At 43.6% G+C, this 15,320-nt stretch overlaps 1 protein-coding gene across 1 annotated transcript; it reads right to left on the bottom strand.

Annotated features, from left to right (window-relative positions):
* Window positions 1-1,853: 1,853 nt before the first annotated feature.
* LOC147899004 (pleiotropic drug resistance protein 1-like) lies at window positions 1,854-13,623 on the bottom strand. Its single transcript, XM_087377902.1, has 24 exons — window positions 12,840-13,623; window positions 12,550-12,670; window positions 12,288-12,376; window positions 12,114-12,198; window positions 11,776-11,935; window positions 11,556-11,632; window positions 11,417-11,470; window positions 11,194-11,284; window positions 10,763-11,064; window positions 10,358-10,639; window positions 9,892-10,208; window positions 9,635-9,795; window positions 9,415-9,518; window positions 9,122-9,284; window positions 8,896-9,039; window positions 8,629-8,798; window positions 8,193-8,525; window positions 7,791-8,081; window positions 7,459-7,542; window positions 7,224-7,357; window positions 6,881-7,108; window positions 6,612-6,783; window positions 3,028-3,282; window positions 1,854-2,233 (listed from the first exon to the last, which is right to left on the bottom strand). The coding sequence occupies exons 1-24, from the start codon at window positions 13,235-13,237 to the stop codon at window positions 1,961-1,963; spliced, it is 4,488 nt and encodes a 1,495-aa protein (XP_087234028.1). The 5' UTR covers window positions 13,238-13,623; the 3' UTR covers window positions 1,854-1,960.
* Window positions 13,624-15,320: the final 1,697 nt, after the last annotated feature.

The following is a 15,320-nucleotide window of genomic DNA, read 5'->3' as shown; positions in this document are numbered from 1 at the left end:
TTCAAGTAGATCTCACAAAGTTCCTCAGATTCAAAATATACAAGCAAAATTCAGATTGATGTTGTTTGATACATTGCAGTATAGCACTTCATCCAGAGGCCGTAGTCCTTGGTTGGGATTGAACGGTTGTATGCATTTTGATACAGCTTCAAAAATGTTGCAAAAGTCTATTGTCGGAGAATGATAGCAACAGAAATATATGAATGTAGCAACCAAGTACTACAACAAATGGGTGGAGACTCATGGTTGTGGCCAAGTTTTCATATGAGATGGTTGTGACCTAGTTTGGCTTATTAAGTTGGTGAGTGATCAAGGGAGTCACTTTTCTTAATGCAATGGTCCATTATCTTACTAAGAGGAACATGATAGTTCATAAGAAGTCTATGATATACTAGTCGTAGGCAGATGGCTAGGCAGAGTCTACCAATAAGATGTTGCGACGGATTTTGAAGAAGATGCAAACCATATGGACTAGGACGAGCGCTCTTTGGGAATTTCGAACATCTTACAAAACTACTATGGATGTTTAGCATATGGCTTCAAAATGGAATTTGTGGTGCCTTGTCTTATTGTTGTGGGAGAGAAGTTGAGTTTGGAGGAGCATTGGCTATGCCAATTGTTGGCTTTAGAGGAAAGGTCTCAACATCATGAGAAAGGCCTTACCCACTGAGTGCTTGCAACGCACAGTTTGAGTGGTTATGGGACAAGGACATCCCTGAGAAACAGTCCTTCCTCCTATGGGTAATCATGCATAGAGCTATGTGAACAAGAGGTAAAGGAAAAGCAATAGATGCAAGAGGCGTAAGAGAGCCCCAAAGATCCTCACCTATTCATGAATTGCAGTTTTCAAAGGGAGTGTAGGAAGGTGTCCTTTAGCACGTGGGTTTTTTCTAGTCAACTTTACAATGATACTAAATAGGTGCCCACAATGTTGAAAAAACCCAATTAGTATTAGTAGCGAGGAGAGTGGAACAATTTAAGCTAAGCAAAAGTTGCATTAATTAAATGGCAAGACAATTAAGCTAAGTGAAAGCTTCTGGCTCCCTCTCAAAGCCTCTGTCACCTCCTTGCTCTCTCCCTTCTATCTCTCCTTCTTGTCTCTAGCCTAGGTGCTCCCTTCCTCTCTCGCAGCGTCTTTTGAGCGAAAGCTTCTACCTATCTGAAGCTTCTAGCTCCCTCTCGAAGCCTATGCCACCACCTTGCTCTCTCCCTTCTATCTCCCCTTGCTACCTCCATCTCAGGTGCTCCTTTCCTCTCTCACGCTGCGTCCTCTCTCTCTCTCTCATGCCTCAACTATGATCAATTAAGTGTTAATCAAGCATCATAGCAATCAACTAATTAATCAACTCTCTCTCGCCTTCCTCTCAGAGAGCCTACCACCCGAACCTCCTAGAATTTTCTTCAAAAAATTTAGGAATGCACTTCGATTGATTGGGGATGAAAATTTTTTGTAGTTTGTTAGTTTTAGATTTTCAAAATCGAGCGAGCCATTTGGAGATTGGTGACGACAAGGTGTCCCAAAATGATAATTGAGAAGCAATGTGGCTACAAAGAAATGCAAGGGTATTTAATTATGCATTTTTGGACATCGTGAGCTCATAAAAAGACATTGAGAAAACAATTGGATACTGGAAAAACACCATAACGTCACGAAATCCGTCTAGAATTAGAGTGAGGATTGCCACATCCCATTTTGGGATTTTAGTAGGTACGTTTTGAAACTTGTCAACAAAGAATCGGGGGGTGTGCGTTGCATAAGGGAGTGGCAGCTGGCTGTATGGGAATTTACACCTTAGGGAATGAATATTGGTGAGACCAACAGACGACACGTCATCGACGCCGCGACGAGTGCCAAGATCAAACGTGCGACGAGGCGGCCAAAACCATTGAAGAACTAGCGGCGATGGATCATCGTGGTCTCCTTGACGCATCCTTGCGCGACCGAAACTTCGAAGTATGATCAACGCTTTTGGAAGTTGAAAACCTTGATGCAAAATGCGAACACGAACGCAAACAGTATCGTAATCCCCACGTGGACTCCCGCTACAGCTCCTAGGAAGTCGTGACGAAAACCCCACTGTTCTTGCATGTACTGAGGTACCGTCTGCTTTCCCTTTCCAAGGACATCAATAAATACGCCATCCAGATCACCCAATTGAGAAGTCATCAAGCCATATACCGTCCAAGAAATAGGATCCCCCCAATAATACCATCTCCACCAAACAGGAATTCGCTGCATTGCATGCCGACAAGTTTTTTAGACAGCGCTCACATGGCCACAGACAACTTCAAAAACTAAATATGCAAATTCGTTGGGCGTGGATGAATTTTATTTGTTTCAAACATATTGACTGACTCCTAGTCCCCCTCTTATATCCACTAATATTTTACTTGACTATCCACGATCTGAGATCTCCGGTAACAAAATGGATTAGTCTTTCAAATTTGACCAAATAAACCACAGCCAAAGAAAAATATTGGTCTAAATCAAATCACATATATCACACAACCTGTGCTTTGAAATTTCATGGGACATAAATACAAGCTCACTACCACAAGCATATACAAGCACTATGCAAAGGGCATCAAGCAAGCAATGAGTTTTTGCATATGGCAAACTAAGCTATGAATCTGTAGTGGTAACAATGCAAGACGCAAGAAGGGACAGCAATGATGCTGATTACAAAGAAGCAAATCATCCGCTCGTAGTAGCAACGAAGAGCTTGGCATAGCAGTTCACGGAAGTAGCTGCAGAAGAAGCTAATCAGCAACTACAACAGAGCAAAATGAGAAAAAATGCAGGAGGAAAAGACCAAAAGATAGTGAAGTGACTTCGAATATTAAAGGGGGGGGAACCGATATGTTTGGCATGGGTTTTTCGTATAACATTCCTTTCCCACCCCTCATATGCCCCAAAACAAATTAATGCATTTGAGGGAGGGGAATTTCTACATTTTTGCATAGGTGATTGAAGGCCCAAAATTTTCATGCTGTAGCTGCATTGCATACACTGAATGAAGAACTTACCGTTCGGGGGATCATAAAGCCTGAGAAGAGGTTCCATAGGCCATAAAAGGCTGATGAAACTATGGCAGCAACCATATAGTTTGGAGTGAGCGCGACCACCATCATCCCATAAAAGGTCAAGTATACGAATGCACAAAACATAAAGAAGATGAACCAACAGAACTTGACGGCTGTCCACTGGAAGTTCATCATGGAGTAAACTATTACCCCATAGATGACAGTCTGCAAAAAATTGTATAGGACTTCAATACACACCTGCAACAAAGTTTCCGTGTCAAATTTACTGGTAGAAATCTCAGCATTTGGAAGTAGAGTTACGTCAGTAAATTGCCGTTAGTCTTTGAATAAGTCAGCAATTTGACGTTAGTTTTTGAATAAGAGAACAGACATTTGTGGTAAAAAAATGGAAGCCACGCATTGGCTATGCAGTGTTGTAATAAGCCAAGTAGCGATTATGGGTAGACTTAGGACAGGTAACCTCCATGTAGGTGTAAACTGTTAGATGTTCTTGATCATATTGTTTCCTTGGCAATGTAGCCTACGAGTCAGCACAAGTGAATGAGCTGCAATTTGCTGCATGTAGTTCATTGATATGTCTGTGCGTACTACTCTCTATCTCTGTGGATGATCACTCCAAGAAAATCTTCATCGAATTCATCAGAGAGAGAGTCTTTCAAAGGTTCAAAGCATTTAGAAGCATAGTGGAAAGTCCAGCGGAAAATCAAGGCTTTGAGGACATAATTTAAGGGGTTGATGGTCACTACTTTTGTGTCCCTGTTCATGTTGGATAAATGTCTCTGCCTCTCTCAACCCACCCAGGCCTTTTTCTCCTCAACCCTCTCCTCTCAACCTTTCCTCTCAGTCCCCTCCTCTTCTCAGCCTTCTTCTCTCAGTCCCCCTCCTCTTAGTCCCCTTCTCTCAGCCTCTACTCTCACTGCTCAGCCCCTTCCTCCTCTCGGTCCCTCCTCTCAACCCCACCCTTGCTTCATTATGGCACCTCTATGGCATCATGCACATTGCAAACATCTTGATCAATGTAAATTTCAGTTTTCTATGGATTTTTGTGTCTTTAAAGTTTGAAGCTGAAATGAAAAGTTTAGAGCTGTTTAAAGTGATTCCGGTATATTTCGTCCCCATCCCCTAGTAATTACAAAAAAAAATTCCCTAGTAGCTATAATTGCATGGACCCAAGCTCAGATAGGAAGCACCCCTCACGTGGAAGATGTAGACATGCAACACTTTCAGAATTTGCCTAAATATTTGCAGAAATGCCACAATAAGGTGGAACGGGAGAAAGTCGCAGGTACGTAAAGGAGTTGCTTGAGAAAAACTTCATACCTCATAGTTCTCGTAATTCTGGTGAAAAAGAAAGATGGTTCATACTCCACGTGCACTGATTACAGAGATCTTAACAAAGCCACAATTGAAAAAAGGGCTCCAATCCCCAAGATTGATGATTTGTTGGATGAATTCAAAGGTGCTTAGTGCTTCACTAAGATAGATTTGAGGATACCACCAGATAAAGAGTGAAGCAGGCTGATGCGCACAAGACAGCCTTTTGCACAGAAAGGGGCATTTACTGGTTTAAAGTGATGCCGTTCGGATTGACTAATGTACCGGCCACCTTTCCAACACTAATAAGCAAGATAATGCAGCCATTCTATTGCGTGCCGGGTTTTTTATGACATCCTCATTTATAGGAAAACTAAACACGAGCACATTGAACATGTCAAAGAGCTTCACTAAAGCCAACATGTGCACTTCTATGGCGGAAGCGGTTTACTACCTCGGACAAGAATGGGATTTGAGTGGACCCTTCAAAGGTAAAATGTGTAAGGGTGTGGAGAGTGGCCATAGCCACCTAATCCCACAGAGCTGAGAGAATTTTTGGGCCTCGCCTCCTTCTATAGGCATTTCATAAGTCCCTTTGCCATAAGAGCAGCCTCTCTCACAGATCTTCTAAAGAATGATGCTTTCTTCTAGTCAACGAAAGCGCAAGCTGGTTTTGAAGATCTGAAATTCGCATTGACTAATGTTCTTGTGTCAGTATGTGAATTTTCTCCGTCATTTATTGTGGAAGCAGATGCCAATGGAAAAGGACTGGGGCTGTTTAAGGCAAGAGCATGGTGTGTGAGCTTTGTTGAAAGCAGAAAGTTAGATTACACACAGCTCACTAAGCATTATGACAAGAAGATGTTGGCAATCCTACGTGCTTTCGACAGGGTGCTTCTGTATAGCGACAGGATCAAAGTCAAGACTAATCACACGTCTTTGGCTTCCATGCAGTCATCAAGACTTTGACATTGAATACAAGAAAGGAAAATAAAATGGGGTTGCAGATGCCTTGTTAAGAATGTGGCTTGCCCATTGTCTACGGTCTCTACTATTTACTACGACTAGATACATGGCATTCAAGAGATGTTAACCAGGTCAAAAGCTGTGGATAGGTCAGTTTCAATACAGCAGGGAGGCTTTGTCACAAGCTGTGGATAGGTCAGTTTCGATCCAGAAGGGTGGCCTTGACAAAGTGCAACATGCAGGATTGCTCAACTGCAAGTATTCCACTTGAACCTGCCTTGCCACTGACCAAGGAGATGTGTCAAAAGGAGATTGCAGATACAGAGGTTTGCTGGTAGCAAGATAGCTAGGTATGCAGGTGACGAGATGTTGGACCAGGTCACAGGCTCTGGATAGGTCAGTTTCGATACAGAAGGGTGGTCTTGATAAACTGCAACATGCAGGATTGCTCAACTGCAAGTGTTCCACTTGAACCTGCCATGCCACTGACCAAGGAGATGAGTCCCATTACCCAAAAGGAGATTGCAGATATGCAGTATGTGCCTTACGGAAGCCTAGTCAGCATGCTGGTAGCAAGATATAGCTACAACCTTTAGGCATCCTGAAGCAAACATACGGCTACTTGTCGTGGCTGAGAGGGTTGATGCCTGATCTGCAGAAACCTGTGACCACTCCAACATGCCTTCTAATGACAATCAAGGCACATTGTTTCTCGAAAAAATACAAGAGAAAAACCTTGGACACTGAAAAACCCTTGGAGCACAAGGTCTACAAGAACAGATGGGAGTAAAGGCAGTGTGTGCCAACCCGTGACTTGTGAGAGGTCGTATGCAAGGGGGTGGCAAATGTGAGCCACGTTCTGGATATGCACAGTTGGAATAAGCCAAGTGGCAAGTAGGCTCTATGCAGACTCATTGCAAAGTTCACACCACTCGGCAGCCATCCTCAAAAGGTGGTGTGAAGGTCTGCCATCCTAGTTGGCCCAATAGAAAGGAGAGGCCCAGATACCGACACAAGATTTGTGATTTGTGTCCGGCCCATGAAGGCCGCCCACTCCAATGGGCAACTCTCCAACTGCTACATGGATGGCCATTCCATCCTCCAACCGCTACACAAATCAGAAGTTGGTGACATAAATTAGCAGCAGAGCTAGTGTGAACCACCACACCGCTAATACGGATTCAAACAGATGCATCATTGACGTGACCAATCACACCCCGATGAAGACAAAAATAGTTGAATTTGGGAGTTTCAGCTAACTGGATTCTACAAGCTTCCTCGCGTACCTGTCCGAACGCATAAGCCAACGGAGAATACATCCCAGCTGCCTTCTCCCTGTAGAAGACGGTTCTTTCGATGTCTACAACTGGCTGAACTGCATTTGAATTGATCATTCCGAGAATCAGAGTACCCGCATACATTGCACCCATGATATTGACTATATCTTGCTGCTGAGCTCTGCAAACACATAGCAACTCGGAGCATTTAGAAACTTCTTCACACTTATCTTTGATTCTTCCACACATTCCACGCGATCAGAGAGATCTTGACATACGTTTTCGAACCAAGGTCCCAGAAGACGGTTCCGAAGAAAATTGCAATCGCCGTCGTTAACAGATACCGAACAGCATTATAGTCCGGATTGCGCCAATAAGATCGGTATTGCTTCCAAAAGCAGGCCATGCACTGCACCGGAAAGTTCTGAGAAAACTTGGTTGGGAAGTAAAGATCCTCCGAGCCTGGGGCTGGTGTACTGCACCGCTTGATAAGATCTTGATTGCGCCTAGAGCAGAGTAGAGAAACATTGCCAGACTTAAAGGCCCGCTACTTAATTTCAAAGAAGACACAAAGCATAACAGCAGCATGCTCGCAAATACGTTCATAAGGAAGTTCCATACTCGAAGAGAGAGGAGCTTTTGTATAGATCAGCAAAATCAACACCAAGTTGTGCCTCAGCTCCCGGCGAACTGATCTCCAACATCCATGTTGCTGGGTTGTAAGCTTCCTTGATTTTGGGAACACCAGGTATAGCCTATTATAATTACGTTTGTCAGTTCCGAATTTTGCGAGTATAGCGCTAAGCGCACGGAAAATTCATGCTTCATCGGACCTCGTAACTTGTAAGTAGCTTACCTCGAAGTAATCAATGAGAATTTGAGAGTCGTGCCCGAGAGGCCCTGCATAAATCACTCGTCCTCCGCGCTTCATGAGCAGCAACTGCGAACAACATAATACAGTCTGACAGTCTGTGAGCCTTCGAATGAGCGCATCGGGATTCGGAGCAATTTTTAGTCGTGAGTATGAAATTCAGTTCTCAGACGTATTAACGCTATAAAGGATCACATCTTAAACCTTTCCCGTCAATGACTCAATTGTACATGATCAATGTCGCATCCCATCATGCTACAACCATCAAGTGATTGAGCTGAAATCCCAAAGACGCAAACAGTCCCTTTAAAGTTTACCTCATCGAATGCTTCGAATATATCAATGCTAGGCTGGTGAATTGTGCAGACCACCGTCCGCCCTGTGTCCACTGTATTACGGATCGTTCGCATGACTATGGCTGCAGCTCGTGCATCCAATCCGGATGTCGGCTCATCCATGAAAATGATGGAAGGATTCGAGACGAGCTCTACAGCAATCGTTAGCCTTTTCCGCTGTTCAGTTGATAGCCCATTGACCCCGGGAAGGCCAACCATAGCATCCCGAATGGGGCTCAGCTCTACGAGCGCCATAACCTCATCAACAAACATCTAAAACGTGTACACACATCCACGTGCATTGTTAGAGAGAACTCTTCCATATAGCAGAAATCCTACAAGAATTAAGGCTTGGCTGTACATGCTTCTGAAGCTTCCGCTTACCATTCGACTGTGTTCATCCACTTCGTTAGATAGACGAAGCCAGGCGGAATATATAAGCGATTCTTTCACAGTAACGTTTGGTGAATGAATGTCAGTTTGTTCGCAGTAGCCTGCAATGCGAGCAAAAGTTTCCTGCTTCTTCGGATACCCCGATATGCTTATATCACCCTCAATGTACCCCCCTGTTTTCCGTCCAGCCAATACATCCAACAGTGTTGTTTTCCCCGCACCACTAACACCAACCAAAGCTGTCAAAACACCTGGCCTGAACGACCCACTCACACCCCGCAACAGCTGCAACCTCTTCTCGGGTACTCCATGCTGCTTAATTTCCTGTGACACAGCATGGAATTACCTGCTTTATGCCACACTAAAGCCTCAGCGGAAAGGGACGTCACAAACAGGTACAAAATGCACTCCATTAACAAAGACTTACGGCAGGCATGTCAACATAGTAATTCATGTTGTTAAAGGCAATAGCCAATGGCTGGAAAGGTAAAACCATGCCCCTAATTGGAGATTCCACATCTGCTTCATCAGCAGCATCAATAGCATCAGAACCTGCAGAAGAGAAGTAGCTTGACATCTTTCCCTGTATTTCAATGCCTGTCGATTCCAACGCCAGTTTGCATTAGCAGTTTGAGCAGGTTAGGAAGGACAGCATCTCACTGAGAGTATAGGTACAGGTATTAACAGTCAGCACCTTGCTCTGAAAAGCTGTTGGAATCGTTTGACAAAGAGGGATGGTTTGATCTTGAATGTCGTCGATGTGACTGTGTTTCTGTGCGATGTAAACCCTTCTCTTCAGGAGCCCCTTCTGAAATCGTAGCTTGCAGTCTGCCAATTGCTGCAGGCAAGAGATACTGAAACTTAGTATCGAGATAAGTGTGCTGTACTATGAAATCAGCACTGAATAAAAGTAGTCTTACGATTCAGATATGTCAATGCCAGGGTATTCAACACATTGAATAGCACCGTGAATCCAAGCAGTGCCGCAATACTGATCCAATACCAAGAAGCATCTGTAAATAATCCCCGTTCCTTCAGTACAGCTTTGCCAATGGTTGATGCAACGGTAGTATCGTTGTATGGCTGCAATGAGCAGTTTGTTCAGTTTATAACATGACAAGGGTCTGCTATTCTGAAGTTATTAGTAATGAAATTCCACTAAAAGAGCTGCAGATCTGGCTTAAAAATCGCATTAGTTACAGGATGTGCCTACCAGGTCCCAGCGATGTGCCAGAAATTCATTTACTGCTAGTGCATTTTGCCCGTACATCATCGGTGAGATCCAATATCCCCAAACCCACCATTTGTGAATGTTCTCTGTCAATTTTCAACTTCACAACTATTTAGACAATTTTCAACTTCACAACTATTTAGACCTTTGCTATAGAAAACTTGATGGCTCTTGTCCCTCTCTCAGAAGCAAGATTTCCTACCTCTGGATATGACAAATCCTCCAAGAACAAAGATAATTATAAGTGCGAAAGCACCAAATGTATTTGCAACGATCATATTTCTACCAACAGCACCCATGAAGCGAAAGAGTCCATAGGCCATTTGAGAGACCACAAATAAGAGTAGAAATTGACCAAAAAATCTGTCCAGGGAAACCAATCAAGTAATTATAAGCACTGAATCTATAAAAGAATGCAAGCATGTACTCGAAGACTTTGGGCAAAAGCTTGTCACGGACCTGCTAGCGTCGGGAGCAAATCCAATGACAAAATAGGTAAGGCATACCCAAATTCCTGCTTCCAATATGGATAAAGGTATCCTAATGATGAATGTGGGTATGGAAGTAGCCCAAGCAGGGTAAAAGAATTGATCTCGTTGTTTATAGAAGACGGGAAGCCGTCCAACAGCTAAAGAAAGTTCAACAAGTCCATTGAACATTATGTAGACCAGGCCAAAGAAAAGGGCTCCCAAGTAAATAGTCCCATCCGCGACATTGTCTGGATGTAATTTCGTACGGAAAAAAACAGTCATGGTAATGAGTGATACTATGGATATCTGCAAGGTGAAAGAAAAGCAGGTTTATGTCAGCTGAATTCCTGGAGGAGAGGTGCATTCACCATTCACATCAGGAAGAAGATAACTGTGAATCTCCATTTGTTTCACAAAACTTAATAATTGACAGTATGCTATCTTGAAATGGCAACCTGAAAAGTCTTGAAGATATAAATAAAGGAGTTGCGCTTCATGAGCAGCCATTCCCTCCAAAAACATGCCTTGAACAGCTCCCATTTGTCAAGTCCATATTTCTTAGTCGAAAGAGATGCAGGGTGACTCCTTGCCTTGTCAAATGGTACTGACAGCTCTTCTCGAATACGTTGGCCCAGATGGTGGGAGGAAAAGGACTCTGCAAACTTCTTCACAGAGATGAAACGGTATGGCTGACTTTTGTTTGCCCAGTATTGTTCTTGATCCTTCCGTGAAGTAACCTACAGAAATGGACAAAGCATAGAATAACTCACGAGAGAACAGAATCTAGAAGGGCAATCGCATCCTCCATATTAAGCCAGCTGCAAGTTTTGGACACGTTGCACAAGCACACTCATTCTTACCTCCTGCAAGAAATCTGCCACGCTTTTTCTATCAGGGCACTTGAAACCCATTTCCTGGAAAAAGTCTAAAACTAATTCTCTTGGTCCTTGATAAACAATTTGGCCTTCAGCAAGTAATATGACATCATCAAACAATTCAAATGTTTCTGGAGCAGGCTGCAGAAGCGAAACTAGCATCGTCCCGTCCAACAAATGCACATACTGGCGCAAATATTTCACGATTTGATAGGTAGTTGAGCTGTCCAGCCCAGTGGATATTTCATCCATAAACAAGGCCTTAGCAGGTCCCACTAGGACCTCACCTGCAAAAGCATGGACAATCAGCAATCTCTGGGGATCGGAGCCACTAGATAGCGTGGCCTAAAAATCAAGGGTCCATTTAATCTGCGTCCCCCTAGAAATTTCCCCTGTCGAACTGATAAATCACTGACCTGTTGTCACCCTTTTTCTCTGACCTCCAGAAATGCCTCTCAGCATCTCATTTCCAACCATTGTATCAGCACATATATCAAGGCCTAGAATCTGTCACAGAGGAAGGATTAGTAGAAAACCACAGCCTAGAATCTGTCACAGAAGAAACAGTAAGGGAGACGAGAAGCGACCGCCACAGCATTTTGGGGAATGCATGCATGTACCCATGCAGGACTGAAGTACCTTAATCACGTAGTCAGTAATGATACTCGTCTCCTGCCCTTCCATGGCAAGAGCCTGAAAATTTGAACATCTCAATGGGTTATGACGACCTTTAAAATGGAAAGCATAAATCGAGTCATGGAAATGGGAAAGATTGTACCTTCATAAAGATGTCAAGATCAGGATCTGGTTTTATTCCAGCTTCCTTTTCTCTTCTTAGGAGCTCCGCTAGCATTTCTGTCATGACATAGCCCAGTCTCTTAGATTGGAACTTGGCAAAGGTACCGTTTTGTAAAGAAGGAATTAGGTGATTCCCTTGCTTGTATGCAACGAAAGAAAGCCGAATCAAATATGCACCTTCCCCGTAGAATAATACTAACCATATCTTGTTCCCACACCCTGACAACGGCCAGAAAAGTTAAGGGTTTCACGGACAGTCATTTCACCAATTTGTGTATCTTCCTGACTAACATAAGCTGATGTTCTTTGAGGGATGAACTCAGAAAAAGTATGTCCATTGTAGGTCACCTCCCCTGAAACCTGAAATGGATTTGGAACGTTGAATCTCTCCAGATATGAGAACTATTTTAAAAGTTTTATATTCGGCATAAAACTAATCACTTAGTGGCGCATTTCAGCTACTATGTCCGAATGTACATGAAGAGCATCGACATTAATGAATTCCAGCTATTGATCTACAAAACATTTTTGTACCAACCCGGAGTTCAGGACTGAGCTTTCCTGCAAGAGCCAGTAGCAAAGATGTTTTACCAGAACCTGGAGGACCCAGGAGCAAGGTTATCCTGCAAAATGATTGAAAAGTTTGACGTCCAGCAGAACATTCAACTAAAATCTTATTTCAAAACATGGACATTTGATTCCATAGAAGTACCTAGAAGGCTTCAAAATTCCGCTGATGTCATTGAGGATTGCTATTTTTTTCTTCCGTGTTGGTAAAAGGTTGACTCCAGCAAGGAGCCCCTATGTGAAATGAACGTTACACAGTCAGCTTTCGATTCTTCCAAAAGCCTCCTAGAATCCTCTGCTAGTTGTGGCTACAGAAGGGCGAAATGACTTTCAGGGGCTCTGCCTACGGATTAATTCTTTTTCTAAACGTCACAAAAGGGAAGGAACTGATGAGTGCAGACAGTTACCTCTATTATGTTTAAGTAGAAATTAAGTATTGTTGGCAGGGCTCTACTCCCAACGTACCCATCTGCCTCGGCATTGAGGTGTTCGTATCGAACCTCAATTTTGGGCAGTTCAATACCGACCCTGCATTACATGTTATTTTTGGTCTATTACAGCCGCAGAGAGAGAGAGGTATTTCGGAGTTGCGGGTCAACACTAAGAGTTGTCCGAAAGTCGCCAACCACGATTTACTGTATGTGTTTTGGGGGATAGCAAACTGAAACGTTAGCAATACATCACAAATTCAGCTTACACGTTGATTCGATTTCTGAGCTTAATAAGCAATTGCTCGTTGTCTTCGTCTGCCTCGCGCAAGATCTTGTCGAGGAGCTCGAGTCTTTCTGGATGCCCAAGGCTTTTGATGTGTACCTCCCTGTGTATCGGTGTACCGTTCTCTGCGATATTGTGCAAAATGCCGGTCCTTATGCGGTCATAGGTAGGAAGCTTCTCAATGGCAGCCCATGTGAGAGCCTCTTCGTCATTCGTTTCGGCCCGATAACGTGACGAGCGGGAAAAGAGATTGTCATTTGGATCGAGCAGTCTCTGGCTGGCTGTCCGCAAGAGGGAGAAGCTAATATTGCCATTTGGATCGAGCGCCATCGTCTGGCTAGCTGTGAGAACCGTAGCCCCTTCATCTACTCCCGCCGCCATGTCAGTTTACAGTTCTTCTTCTTATGTAAGGAACAGCAAACGTTCCAGCGATGGTGCTCGATCACCTAGGGGCTTCGGCGTTGGTAATGCTTCTGGTTGCGGTATTTTAAGTGCTGATGGCCGAATTTGTAACTCAGAGGTTCTGATTTAGAGATGGTGAATTGCGGGAAGCTTCAAACACTTCAAACTTGAAATGCAGAGCTTGTCGGACGGTTCTTACCAGAATCATGTGGAAACGGATCAAACAGAAATCACGTTGAGGACTGCGCTGTTGATACAATCTGTGCAAGAACCAAACGAAGCACAGGAAGCTTTGATTCAAAATTGTAAGGGGAATTAACGATGAGGCTAGAGTATAAATCGATGCGAAGGCGAGAAAACGAATAACTGCGATGGATGTTGTGGAGAAGAATGAGTCAACCTTCTCTCTTGGGGCTTGATTGTCAACACTCTCGGGCGTCTAGACGCCCAGGCCTGTTCTTTGACTGCAGATGCGTGTCCCAACTTCTCTCTTTGGCCTTGATTGTCAACACCCTGGTCCCTCCGGAGTCCGGAGTCCGAGACCGGGCACAAGACAAACGAGAGTGTCAAACTTCTCTCTTTTGACTCTCATGAATGATTGATACTTTCATATGATTGTTCTTTTCAACATTTTGTAGGTAGCATTGTGGAATGAAAAGAAATTCTAGCTTGTGTTTGAGCGACGTTTCTATTTTATAAACCTTGAATTTATACTAATCCAAGCGGTTGTGCCAATCTTTGAGATTTCTCTGCACTCTCTCTCTCTTCTTGGGCAGGCGGCTGTCTTGTTGCAACGCAGTTCATGGAGGTTTTTGTGTTGCTCTCTCGGTAGATTTTCATTTTGAGGTTGTGGCTTCCAATTCTAGAGATCCCGAAACTTAGATGTCTTCTGAAAATTCGCCAGATTTCTTCTTAGGGCGACCATAGACCCTTGAGACCCACATGTAATGTCGTCTCCCTTTTCTTAGCCCCTGCCATAGAAGCCTCAGTCATTTGTGTGTGTGTGTGTGTGTGATCTTCATACTTTCATCTCTTTTGTGTGTGTATCTTCATCATACTTTGATAGGGATCATGGCTTCTTGCTTTGCGTCGTGCTGTGCCTCGTGTTCTTGCGGCTCTCTCGCTTGCGGAATCACCCGTCGTTCCGCTTGAATCACCTACTATGCCTTTTCGCTCTCTCCCTCATCGTTTCCTTCACCTTCCGGGAGTTCTTAGCACCTTTCATAGAGCACATCCCATGTACATCTTCCCCCCTTTTGCTCCTTCCTATATAGCTCTGGTATGTATCGCTGCTCATTTTTCTCCTGGTGCTGGGATCAACAGTTTCGCCCACACTCCCGATCAACAATGGTTTCAGACGCAGGCTATGATGCGTGTTAGCCTTGGGAATTTCTTGTTTTTCTCTATATTCTCTCTGCTTATGATCGGAGTTAAGGACCAGAGAGACGCGCGCGATGCATTGCACCATGGAGGGTGGATGGTGAAGTTTATCATGTGGGCTGCACTTAATAGTGTTGATGTTTTTCCTTCCAAATGGAGCTATATATGCGTATGGTACGATTTGACTTCTTCCTCCCATTTGGAGTCTATAGCATGTTTGTGCCGCTCTTGTTACTAAAGACTCTGTGATTCTCCCTTACTTCCTTTGAAATTGTATAAATGTAATAACAACCTTTGCCTATCAATTTGAACATGCTGGTCAAACTCTTGAACGCTTCGAACTATATTTTAATATTGTGGTCAAACTCTTGGACACCATACAAAGTAGAGGCTTGATATTTATTATTCCTTTATTCTTGTAATCATCATGACCTGTCTACGACTAGTTGGACACCCGCTCCATTGGGTCTCAAGGTCGGATCTTAAAATTCTTTAATTCCAAGAAATGAAATTCCAAGCTTCAAGGCCACATGTTTTTTTCTCCCTCACATTCATACACATACAACACTCAAACATAGACATCCCCCCATGCCCACCCTTTCTCATGTACACATGTACGCATCCTTGTTAGAGATTTTTCCCAACTAATTACAATGCTTAGGCTTAATAACAACAAAATTTC

The sequence above is a fragment of the Dipteris shenzhenensis genome, chromosome 8 (genome assembly GCF_047967505.1).
Source record: "Dipteris shenzhenensis isolate YYH24624 ecotype China chromosome 8, Dip_SZ_1.0, whole genome shotgun sequence".
NCBI lineage: Eukaryota > Viridiplantae > Streptophyta > Polypodiopsida > Gleicheniales > Dipteridaceae > Dipteris > Dipteris shenzhenensis.
The sequence above is the reverse complement of the archived record's forward strand: the minus strand, read 5'-3'. Positions and strand labels throughout refer to the sequence as shown.

Excerpts from the sequence above, each read along its gene's own strand:
- LOC147899004 (XM_087377902.1), bottom strand. The coding sequence starts at position 13,237 with ATGGCGGCGGGAGTAGATGAAGGGGCTACGGTTCTCACAGCTAGCCAG. Across the intron at positions 9,040-9,121 it reads GGCATTGACATATCTGAATC|CAATTGGCAGACTGCAAGCT; the intron begins GTAAGACTACTT and ends TCTTGCCTGCAG. Across the intron at positions 6,784-6,880 it reads TGGGACCTTGGTTCGAAAAC|AGCTCAGCAGCAAGATATAG; the intron begins GTATGTCAAGAT and ends ATGTGTTTGCAG.